Source organism: Saimiri boliviensis, chromosome 15 (assembly GCF_048565385.1).
Source record: "Saimiri boliviensis isolate mSaiBol1 chromosome 15, mSaiBol1.pri, whole genome shotgun sequence".
Classification (NCBI taxonomy): Eukaryota; Metazoa; Chordata; class Mammalia; order Primates; family Cebidae; genus Saimiri; species Saimiri boliviensis.
In genome coordinates this window covers 69,285,458-69,298,416 of record NC_133463.1, presented here as the reverse complement: position 1 = coordinate 69,298,416, position 12,959 = coordinate 69,285,458, and the positions used below count along the sequence as shown (strand labels likewise).

At 33.9% G+C, this 12,959-nt stretch overlaps 1 protein-coding gene and 1 pseudogene across 1 annotated transcript in view; one reads left to right on the top strand and one right to left on the bottom strand.

Moving 5' to 3' along the window:
* Positions 1-12,959, top strand: part of MRPL13 (mitochondrial ribosomal protein L13) — a 65,167-nt gene that overhangs the window by 25,064 nt on the left and 27,144 nt on the right. Inside the window, exons 5-6 of the mRNA XM_003933100.3 lie at positions 4,208-4,294; positions 8,292-8,413. Of these exons, the coding sequence (XP_003933149.1) occupies positions 4,208-4,294; positions 8,292-8,413 (209 nt within the window). The remainder of the gene's footprint in view (positions 1-4,207; positions 4,295-8,291; positions 8,414-12,959) is intronic.
* Positions 1,310-1,708, bottom strand: LOC141581489 (negative elongation factor A pseudogene; annotated as a pseudogene).

The following is a 12,959-nucleotide window of genomic DNA, read 5'->3' as shown; positions in this document are numbered from 1 at the left end:
TTATTTCGTTCTTTTTCAAATCTGCTGGTCAGTTTTGATAGTCTTCTGTTTCTTTATCATGTTTTGGTTCACTCTTTATATTTCTTTATGTATATTAAACATAATTCTTAGCATTTATATATGATTCTAATATTTGTGGCCTTGGTAGGTCTGCAGTTTATAATATCTGCTCAGTATACTTGGTAGGCTTATGTACCTTGAAACTTCATCTCTGGGAATTCTTTAAAGCCTGTGTTAAAAATGACTTTCCTCAAAAAAGATTCACTTAGCTTATAGCAACTGCATGCAGCTATACCAACCTAAGATTGCCTTAAGCTAAACTTTAGACTTACAGGATTTTGATCCCAGCAAGAAGGATGAATTTGGGACCTCAAAACCTTGTGAGGTCAGTTTTGTTTCATACATTAAAAAATATTTTAATAAACAATATTAGCTTCACTAATGTTTATTACTTTAGGTATTATTTGAGTTATATACTGGAAGAAGTTCTAATTCATACATCAATCACCAATTTTTCTAAAAGCAAAGTCTCTTGTTGTTTTACCATTTATTTTTTCTTTTACTATTGATAGACCTAACCTTTCAACTTTACTCATAGGATAGATAGCATTTTTTTTCCTATTAGAGACTATTTTTTTTTTAATTTAAAAAAAAAAAATTTTTTACTGCACTACATTAATAAATTAATTAAAAAAAATTTTTTTCTTTAGAAAAGCTAAACTTTAATTGTTCAGATTATTTTACAATGAAAATAAGTACCCAAAGACTGTCTTAAATGTCTACAACTGTACAAAAGATGAATACAAAACTCCCCGGCAGGCACTGGCAGGGGATGAGGCCCACCGTCCCCCACACTCTGGTATGGTTGGGTGTCCCTGCCCACCCCAAGCATCACCCATGCCACCTTGGTCCCCTCAACCTTGGGGGCAGGAGGGCACTGCCCCAGCGAGGGAAGGTCCTTACTTGGTGTCACTGGAATTTCTTTAAGAAAAGATTTTTAAAAGTAAGAGTCTAACAGCTGTCACTTCCTAAAATTAGGAAGTTGTAACTTTTGGTTAACTTACTACATTCAAAAATGTAACGCTGAGTCCAAAAAGTGTCTTAAATCACACAAAAAAGAACTCATTATAATTTTAAAAATAAGCCCAAAACACCCCAGAGAAATGCATCCAGAACTGAAACAGGCTGGGTCAGCAGGAGGGCGGTGGCCAGGGCAGCTGGGGGAATCTTGTGTGCCAGGTGTCCGCTGTCCGGCAAAGCCGTCGTCCCTCAGAGCCCCCAACCGAGGGCCCGCTGTGAGGCAGGCGGCCTAGGACACGTTGGTCATGGGCTTGTACTTCTTGAAGCACGTCCACTGGCCCGTGCCATAGTTCATCTCGAACGCTGTGTCCACCAGCATGGTGGTGCTGCCCTGGCCGTCCGCCTTGGGCAGGTCCTCTGTGTGCTCGCTCAGCTTGATCTGGATCACGTCCCCCTGCTCCTGGCACGGGTTCTCTCGGGAGCCAGCCATGAAGCCCAGGATGAGGGTCTTCTCGGGCCGCGTGACTTTGTTGGCCGTCTTGAACATCTCCTGGGCGGCGAACATCTGCTCTCGCGTGAGGGACAGGTTCTTCTTAGGCTGTTGCTGGGCAGGAGGCTGGGTCTGTGGGGCCACCATGGCCACCGGGGGTGTCTGAGTGGTAGGGGCGACAGCCAGGGGTGTGGCGGGTGTCAGGCGAGGTGGGCGCTGCAGGCCTTTTTACTGCAATACATTAATAAATTAGCAAAGTGTTAGACCTGAAAATATCCTTTTTTGTTTTCCTAAAATAATGAATAAAAATAAATATATATTGTCACGATGCAACCATTTGGTGTAGTACTGCCTAAAATTTTCTTGGTAAGGTTGGGGAGAAGGATATTTTATTTTAATAAAGCCTGATATACCATTTTGAAGTTCCGTGACTTACTATTTATTTTGTATTGTTTATATCTGTTTTGTAAAAGTGTGCTCAGAGTTTGCTTCTTAGGAAATATTTAATGTTTTGTTTCATAACCAGTGTGTTTTTAAGACTTAACAGGCCAAAGTATTTTTTTTTTTGCATATAATAGTATTAAGAGTTATAAGGGCTATTGATAATATATACAGCATTACAATAAAATTATACTTTTAATACTTTATAAATATTTTGAATGTTAAAATGAAAGTTTCTATTTTATGTTAACTACACTAGGAGGCAGTATAGTATAACTTTTTCATGTTAAAAATTTGGTATTAGGTAACATTTGTAGAAAGTGTTTTAAATTATTGTTTATGAACAGAGATTGAAATGGATTGTAAAATGTTTGAGGAAGGCTTAGGAAATATTTCAGAGTTAAATACATTTGGATTGAATATTACCTTATTAAAGGAGTTTAATTTTTTAAGACTAATTTTTACTATGTTTTGAAAAAGAATGGCTTGTCAAGGAAGAGATTTATTATTTTCTCTTAATTCGAATACTGTTTATCTAGAATAGTAGGCCTCTGCCAGTAGAAATAATTTGCTTATCAGTACTTACTGTGTGTGTGGCCTGTCAGAGAATTTATTTGGCAATGCAGCCTTCTGATTATTAGCAGAGGGTTGGAATATTGTTTGTGAAATGTGTTAATTAATATTTAATAGTTAAATAGGTAATAGTTTTAAATATTTTAAATTTTTTATAGTGATGTAGATTGTTCTAATTTCAAGTAAATATACCAATTTAGCCCTTTCCTTATGTGTTTTTTCTCTCTGTCATATGTTTTAGTTTCTTTAAGAGGTTCTATGTCCTTATATTTTCTTCGGACATAGTTTCTCTATTTGATTTCCCCCCTTCCTATATATAATAAAGTTCTTCTGTGACACTAATGACATGTACCCTGGGATATGATCATATAAGGAAGGTCTTCAGTATTTACTAACTTTATCTTGTTCTATCTTTTTTATTTTCTGAATTTCTTAAAACTTACACTTCATGTCTATACAGCTAGAATCACTTTTTCACATGTACATGTTGTTTCATGTATATTTCTTTGTTTATATACATTTGTATGTCTACCTTTTTTTCCTCCCTGTTAGCATATAATCTTTTCACATCTTCTAGGTTTTCTTTAATTTGAGTGTGGTGTTTGCATTTTCTAATAGGGCAGATTTTTAAAATAGCAACTTAATAATTCAAATAAATACAACTGTATTTTTTATAAATGTGAAAATCAAATGCCATGTAATGCTACTAATAAAATAAAATTGCCTTTAGGATGATATTCGGAGTATGTAATTACTTGCTTATCCAGAAAAGATGCTGAATAGTCTTAACATTGTCAATTTCAGTTTACAACTTTTAAAACATTGAAAAATTTAAAAAGTAGTAACTAAATCAGTGCTATACAGTAGACATTTTTGCCATGATGGAAATACTCTGTTTCTACACTGTCAAACATGGTAACCACTAGCCACATAGCAACTGACCACTTGAGATGTGGCTTTTGTGACTAAGGAGCTAAATTTTTAATTGCTTTTAACAACAACATAAAATATATATATACACACACACACATATATATATATATATATATATAAAGACTTTATGTTTTTGAGACATCATTTAAATATATGTATTTATATAAATATATATATTTTTTATATATATAAATATATATATTTAAATGATAAAATTATATATATATATTTAAATGATGTCTCAAAAACATAAAGTCTTAATACTAAGAGAAAATAGAAGATAGATGGAAAATGTATGGTATCCCTTTTGCTTTTGCATGTAATGAGACTTTGTAGTCTGATTTGATGAGAGAATAAAAGGAATAAAAAGGCCTCTTACAATGTAACCCTGTTCTAACATGTTTTTAGTGGCTTTAGCTTTAGTACACATCAAATTATACCCTTGAAATATGAGTGCAGATGATAGCAATCAATGATTTTATCTACAATTGGCACATATGAAGGTTATTTTTAATCTCCTCTTTTTTTCATTTTCTAAATAAACAATAAATGGAGCCAAAAAAAAAAGTAATGTACAAAGTAATAAAAGTTTCTTATCTGTTGCTTCCACATATCCACTTATGTCGGTTTCTTTCCTATATTCATGTTGAATTGAAACCCCTCATTTTCATCATCATTTCTAATTATGTTTGCTTTCTTACTATCCCAAGTCAGTTTTCTTATTGTGTCCTATGTATATCTATTTTTCAGATTGTAAAATTAGCTATTTATGGCAAGCTGCCAAAAAACCTTCACAGAAGAACAATGATGCAAAGGTTGCATCTTTTCCCAGATGAGGTGAGTCAGTGGTCATTGGTAACAATGCTTTTCCAAAATTTTCAATTAAATGTTTTATTTTCTTTTTGAATAAATGCCACAAACTTATTTTCAAACATTTTATATCAACTTCTGAAATATTTTTGTATTTTTAAATGAATATGTATGTATAAAATGATAATTTTATTAATATTTTAAAACATAAAATGAACCTTACGTTTTATTTTAATCACTGCTTGCTTTTCAACAAGGAGCTATGATCAGAACCCCTGTTAAAGTATTTGTTGATAATTTCATTCACTATGAAAAAGTGTTAATTTAGTTCAGCTTTTATGTGACCAGTAGCAAAACTTCTGTGAATCATGGATTAATAGCTTAACTTTGGTTGTTATTATTTTCGTGATTTAACTTTAGAATACTTGTTCATACTCATAATTGATTCTGCTAAAAATTACTTGGAAAAAAGTATAAACACTTTTATTTATTAGTATTATATTGTTTTAAGTACTTTTCTCCTTAATATAATGAAATACTAAAGCTTCTATAATAAAATAATTGAGTGCAGTACAGACTGCCTTGCTTTGAATCTGTGCTCTGTTATTTACTGACTGCATAGACATGGGCTCGTTACTTACCTCTATATTCTAATCTGTGAAATGGACATAATAATAGTACATATTTTATAAGATTGTTGTAAGGATTAAATAAAACACACTTGTAGATTGCTTAGAACAGGGCCTGACACAATAAGTGCCGGTTGCTGTCATTACCATGGTTTTAATTGTCCTTGTTCCTCCTGAAGGAATAATGTAGAAATTTATTCCAGAAAGGCCAGACCTGGTGGCGCACACCTGTGATCCCAGCACTTTGGGAGGTAGAGATAGGCGGATCAAAAGGTCAAGAGATAAGACTATCCTGGCCAACATGGTGAAAACCCATCTCTACTAAAAATACAAAAATTAGCTGAGCATCATGGCACACAACTGTAGTCCCAGCTACTAGGGAAGCTGAGGCAGGGGAATCACTTGAACCCTGGAGGTGGAGGTTGCAGTAAGCCAAGATCATGCCACTGCACTCCAGCCTGGTGACGGAGCAAGATTCTTGTCTCACAAAAGAAATTTATTCCAGAATATCGGGTTATAATGATTGTTCATGTTACTCATGTGCTCTTACTGTTAGCTTAAACAACACATGAATAGTTATTAATAATGAGTACATTATACATGCTTTATCAAAATGATTAAGTTATTGTCTTTGCAATAAATGAATAAGTAGAATAATTTTCTACTATTAACTTTACCTCTAAGGTAGCATGTTTGGGAGCAATGTCATCATCCAAGGATATCTTCATGATGAAATTGCAAAAATTTAAGAACTCCTATTTCTGATTGTATTGCCACATTTCTTTGGAAACCATAATTTCTAAAAGACACAAAAATAATATTTATTTCATTTACAAGATAGGTTTGAGTTTAGATATTTTAAGTATTCATGGTAGTTTAGTTAAATAGGAAATTACTTAATTTCAGACTATAAATGAGTCCAGTTCAAGTATTCAGAAGCATCACAGTACATTTTATTAAGGCCATGGAGGAAACAGGCACACTCATACATTGTTGATGGTAGCACAGCATGGTGCAGCTCATCTGGAATCCTGGGAATTAATTAAGTAACGTTTGACAAAAATACGTACATCAGGAGATTGATCCTTGATCCAGCAATCTTATTTATAAAAATACATCTTGGAGATAGACATGCACATGATTATTTTCACTGTATTAATAATGATACAATTAAAAAATGCTTATTTATAGGAAATAAATTATCGAGCACTTTTTTTTTTTTTAAAGAATGACATATTTTTGTGACTTGGTAAGTTGTGCTTTCCAGGATATATTAAGTGAAAACAAACAAGGTAAAAAAGAATGTAGGTGGCATACTACCTTTATATGCATATATACATATGTATGTTTACATACACACAAGCACATATTTATGTGTGCTTTTTGCATAAAGAAGCACAGGAAGAATAAATGAGAAGAGGAGGCTGGCTTCCTCTACTAGACTATGGGTACAAAGAAATAAGAATGAGATTTTTTCAGAGACTGTCTTTTAAATTTATTTTTTATGTTAATCATGTTAAAATTTTATATATTAGAAAAATAAAATGACAGCACCAGTAGAACTGAGCATAACTAGTTCCCAAGTCTTGTTTTCCACGTGCTGTTTCCCTACCAAAAGGAACTTAGTATTTGGAGAACTGATTGATTCCCGATTTTCTATCCTCAGAAAAAAGGGATATTCTAATAAATTGGAGAACTGATTGATTCACAGTTTGGAGCAGAGGAATCCCTGACTCTCTGTAATTATACTTGCAGATTTGAATATACTGAGGAAGTGATAAGGACAGGTGACAGGATATTAAATGTTGTTAAATGCTTTTAAGTGAAGAAGCACGTTATCAATAGTATCTATGTGTTTTGTATACGTTGACAGTGACTCAGCCTATCCAAACTACAATTTGTAAAACGTATTTAAATTGCTTAAAATATTATAAATATTTTGCTATATTGGGTTTTAGAACAAGCTTACAGTACAGTAAAGCTCTGTGATCCTAAAGTTATAAAGTTTTATTCTGGTTCTCAAGACAATATGTCTTAAGACAACATGTCTTAAGAATTGGTCAAAACAATGCCTTATTTGATGCCATGTCCTTGGCCAGATACTGGATTCCTGCTTGTAATAGTGCTCTCTGCAGAGAACTGAAATTTACTATATGATAATCCTTTTATTGAAAATTTCTGTGCACACTAATGAGAAGAGGGAATTACATCTATTCTCCTTATAAGAATGCTTATAAGACACCTCCATATTGATACCTTACCATTATTTCAATAGTTCCCAAAATTTAATTTATCATCCAGTCTCACAGTACAGTTCATTCTCCCAGCTTCCTTATTTCTGCCCCATGAGTACAATATAAATGTTCATTCTTTTGGTTACGCATACTCTTCATTTTATCATTCCTTTTTAGTCTGTCTAATTCCAATGCTTGCTTCTTTCAAAATGTCTTAGATATGTGCTTTACTCTTTAGTGTGCTTTTCACCATCTAAATTCAAACTTTAAAAAAATCTTACCTTGATTGCTAAAACAGCCACTTAACTGTTCTTGTCTCCAGCTTTTCTCCACTGCAGTTCATTCTGTTGGCAGGTCAATCCTCCAACTCTTTTTTTCATTTTTCTGAACATTGGATACATAATAGGGGGGATGTGGTTCTGGTCAGGGGAATACAATTAATAAAGATACCATGATTTGAATACAATTAATAAAGATACCATGATTTGAGTCTAGAGAAACACATAAAAGATGAGGAAGTTAATAGGCAGAAACCATAGGTGTATGTGTGTGGAGAAGTGAAATTTGAGAGATGGACCAGTGGTAAGGACACTGTCTAGCTAAGCAGGTTTAGCAAAGGAGTTAAAGATTTGTCCTGAGAGATTTTAAGCTGAGAGGTGACTTTTTAAAAATTATAAGCCTTTAGAAGGCATGATCTTTTTATTTTCCTTTATATGCCCAGCATGTAGCACAATTTTTGGTTCTCAGAAGTTCAGTAAATGTTTCTTAGAAAAATAAATGACTCAGAGATTTTCATTTTCAAAATTTCTGGCCACAGTTGGAGCACTCATTGAAAGGTAGTGGCACTAGACCTGGTAGACCCAGTACATACACTCTTTAGATGACCAGGCATGAGAATGAGCTACAGCAGTATCTTTTTGCAATTGAAAAGGGGGAAATAAACACATTTTTTAAAAATAGGTATCTTGTTATTATGGGATTACGTGTATTATTAATCTAATGTGCTTTTTAGGAATTCTTACAAGGTTTTTATTTTAAAGACTTCATATTTTCCTTATTCTGGGAGCATTCTTTTGCTTATTTTTTTTTAAATTTACTATTAGTAATTTATTGCTAAGAAAGATACTTTAAGAAAGTTAAGTCTAAATTTTTTTAATGTAGGATATTCCAGAAGATATTCTTAAGAATTTAGTGGAAGAGCTTCCACAACCACGAAAAATACCTAAACGTCTGGATGAGTACACACAAGAAGAAATAGATGCTTTCCCAAGACTGTGGACTCCGTAAGTGTTTCTCTTCTTCTTCTACTCTTTTTTTTATCTTTTGATATCCTCTGTTTGCTTAACCAAATGATTAAATAAGATCCTTGAGGGCGGGAAAAGTGAACTCATTTTTTTGCTCCCATAGAAATTCAGCAGCTACTACCTACAAATAAACTGTAGATGCAGACCTTAGAACCAAAAAATTTTAAGCATTAAGACCTTGCTAGATAAGTGTGAGGATGTTCATTGGTGCCTGTAATTGTCAAATATTTTGTTTGGGTTGACCTTGGACTGATGATAGTCTTTAGGAAAAATACATGAATTGTTATTAATCTAAAATGAAATGATTCTCAGTTTTCCACATTGTTTTATAAACCAAGACTATTATCTAATGAAAAATCATTAATTCTGGATACTTGTTAATAGTCTTGGTCCAAAGAGAAAAACAAAATTTAAAAATACTTTTTGCTCTCCTCTATGCAGTTTTCTCTACCTAGGGTCCGTAAAACTGCTAAGATGTTCTGTTTCCCATCTAGCTGTTCATAGCCTTTTTTGACAGGGATATCCGGATCACCAAGCATTTAAATGTAACTTCCTTAGGCAGTCCTTCCTGTAATCTTTGAACTGGGTTAGGCTCTCCATTATGGGTTTTCATTGTATACTTCCATTTACTGATTTATTCTAGATTAATTATATATTTGTGTAATTATCTGTTTACTATCTGTTTTCCTTGCTAGACTTCATGAGAAAGCTACATGTTTGTCTTATTTAGTACTGAGCATGGTGTTGGACAAATTAAGTAGACACTCAGTATTTATAGCATAAATTAAGACACACACACACACACACACACACACACACACACACGCACACATATATATGCAGACACTTTAAGTTCTGGGGAACGTGTGCAGAACATGTAGGTTTGTTACATAGGTATAAACGTGCCATGGTGGTTTGCTGCATCCATCACCCTCTCATCTGCATTAGGTATTTGTCCTAATGCTACCCCTCCTATAGCTCCCCACCCCCTGATCAGGCCATGTGATGTCCCCCCCTACCCACCGCTGCCGCGTCCATGTGTTCCCACTGTTCAGCTCCCACTTACGAGTGAGAACATGCAGTGTTTGGTTTTCAGTTCTTGTGTTAGTTTGCTGAGAATGATGGTTTTCAGCTTCATCCATGTCCCTGCAAAGGACATGAACTCATCTTTTTTTATGGCTGCATAGTATTCCATGGTGTATATGTGCAGCATTTTCTTTATCCAGTCCATCATTGATGGGCATTTGGGTTGGTTCCAAGTCTTTGCTGTTGTGAACAGTGCTGTAATAAACATAAGTGTGCATGTGTCTTTACAACAGAATGATTTATAATCCTTTGGGTGTATGTCCCATAATGGGATTTCTGGGTCAAATGGTATTTCTAGATCCAGATCCTTGAGGAATTGCCACACTGTCTTCCACAATGGTTGAACTAATTTACACTCCTAGCAACAGTGTAAAAGCATTCCTATTTCTCCGCATCCTCTCCAGCATCTGTTTTCTCCTGGCTTTTTAATGATCATCATTCTAACTGGCATGAGATGGTATCTCAATGTGATTTTGATTTGCATTTCTCTAATGACCAATGATGATGAGCTTTTTAAATATGTTTGTTGGCTGTATAAATGTCTCCTTTTGAGAAGCATCTGTTCATATTCTTTGCCCACTTTTTGATGGGGTTGTTTTTTTCTTGTAAATTTAAATTCTTTATAGATTCTGGATATTAGCCCTTTGTCAGATGAATAGACTGCAAAAATTTTCTCCCATTCACTAGGTTGCCTATTCATTCTGATGATAATCTCTTTTGCTGTGCAGAAGCTCTTTAGTTTAATTAGATCCCATTTGTCTATTTTGGCTTTTGTTGCCAATGCTTTTAGTGTCTTAGTCATGAAATCTTTGCCCATGCCTATGTCCTGAATGGTATTGCCTAGGTTTTCTTCTAGGGTTTCTGTGGTTTTAGGTCTTATGTTTAAGTATTTAATCTATCTGAAGTTAATTTTTGTATAAGGTGTAAGGAAGGGATCTAGTTTCAGCTTTCTGCATATGGCTAGCCAGTTTTCCCAACACTGTTTATTAAATAGGGAATTTTTTTCCATTGTTTTTGTCAGGTTCATCAAAGATCAGATGGCTGTAGATGTGTGGCGTGATTTCTGAGGCCTCTGTTCTGTTCCATTGGTCTATTAGATCTTTTTTGGTACAAGTACCATACTGTTTGATTACTGTGGCCTTGAAGTACAGCTTGAAGTCAGGTAGCGTGATGCCTCCAGCTTTGTTCTTTTTGCTTAGGATTGTCTTGGCTATGTGGGCTCCTCTTTGGTTCCGTATGAAATTTAAAGTAGTTTTTTCCAATTCTGTGAAGAAAGTCAATGGTGGCTTGTCGGGGATAGCGTTGAATCTATAAATTACTTTGGGCAGCATGGCCATTTTCATGATATTGATTCTTCCTAACCATGAGCATGGAATGTTTTTCCGTCTGTTTGTGTCCTCTGTTATTTCCTTGAGCAGTGGTTTGTACTTCTCCTTGAAGAGGTCCTTGTAAGTTGCATTCCTAGATATTTTTTGTGTGTTAGCAATTGTGAGTGGGAGTTCACTCATGATTTGGCTCTCTGTTATTGGTGTATAGGAAGGCTAGTGATTTTTGCACATTGATTTTGTATCCTGAGACTTTGCTGAATTTGCTTATCAACTTAAGGAGATTTTGGACTGAGATGATGGGATCTTCTAAATATACAGTCATGTCATCTGCAAAGAGAGACAATTTGGCTTCCTCTTTTACTAATAGAATACGCTTTATTTCTTTCTCTTGCCTGATTGTCCTTATTCAATACTATATTGAATAAGAGTGGTGAGAGAGGGCATCCTTGAAGACCTAAATTTTTTTTTAATCACCTTTTATAAGTGACTTTAGGAAAAAAGTCTCTAGAAAATATGAAACAAAGACCACTTTTCATTTTTTTCACATTTATCAGTATCTGTAGTACTCTCATTAATTTATATGCATGTTTATTATTTGTCTCCCTACACTCATAGCAATAATAAAAATAGCAAGCACTAACAAAGCATTTATTGTGTGCTTTACATATATCAACCTAGTAATCCTCAGAACAATCTAGTGAGTCAGTACTATTTTTATCCTTATCTTTTAAACGAGAAAATGTAGGCACACAGAGATTAAAGTAACTTGACTAATATCACATAGTTGTAAATGGTAGATTAGGGATTAAGCCTGAGTGAGTAGCTAGCTGCTGGGTCATGCTCCTAACCCTGCTGGAATGCCCCTTCTTGCATTGGCATGTCAGCTTCAAGGGAACAGGGACATTGTCTGGTTCGGCATTTGCATCCCCAACACTTAGAAATCATACTTGGCACATAATGGGTGCTCAGAAAGTTTTTTGAAAGAATGAAGAGATGAGCTTTTTCTCCAAAAATTAATTGTGAAGTTGTCATGAATAGCTTAATGAAGTTTTAGAAAAACCCAAACCAAGATTCAAATCTTGCCTTTATAGTAGCTAACTCTATAACCTTATGTAAGTCATCTGTCATTTTGAGCCTTAGTATCTTCATCTCAACTCAGTTTCTTTAATTGTAAATTAGAGCTAGTCCATACTTCCAAGAATTGCTGCAAGAAATAAGTGAGCTACTTATCACACTTGAAATGTTGACCAAGTTTTTAATAGGAGATTTTTTTTGCTGTTGCAAATTCTGTGTTGTTTTAACATGCTTGCTAGTGTAGTGTTTTATTGTAAATGTACTTAAATTGATGTAGTTTGAAAATATTCAGCTTTGAAAAGTTACATACTAAAAGCATTTTAAGTTGTCTTTGAAGTTTTGACAGGTTACCATCCTAGAACAAGTTCTGTAAATATATACCTGATTTTCTTACAAAAACACTGTGATAAATGAATTTATATTCCTGACCAAGAGGGGTGTGGTACTCTTTTTAAAACTAGAAATAACAAATGAGATGTTAAATCATATATGTGCAAATACATATTATACACTTGAAGTCATATATCATAAATATTCTAAAGTGTATTCTAAATCAGTTAAACCAGGCAGCATAATATAATAACAATTCACAAATTATATTTAGTGTTATTATATTCAGAATATTGACCAAAAATGCTCATTTTGCCAAGTGATTTCCACTTTCTTTTAAAACAAATTAGAAGGTGCCCAAGTGCCTTCATTTTATTAATAGAATTAGAAAAGACTTTTCTATAGCTATTTTTAAGGAGACTTTTAGAGAAACTTAGAACCACTTGATGCATTTTTTTATGCATTTTTTTACTACTCTGGGAATGGATTTTCCTGCCCTCTCTTTTCATTCCAGATTTCCCTGAGGCAGGAATATGCATTAGACACCAAGTTTTTCTTTGTGCTTTATTAAAATTGTGATCTTTCCTCATAAATAGTAACACACACATGGTAACTTGTATTTTTAAAATAATAAAATGGGTATACATTTACTGAAGTGTACAGATGGTATAGGTGTACTAGTCATTTATATAAATCATTCTATATTT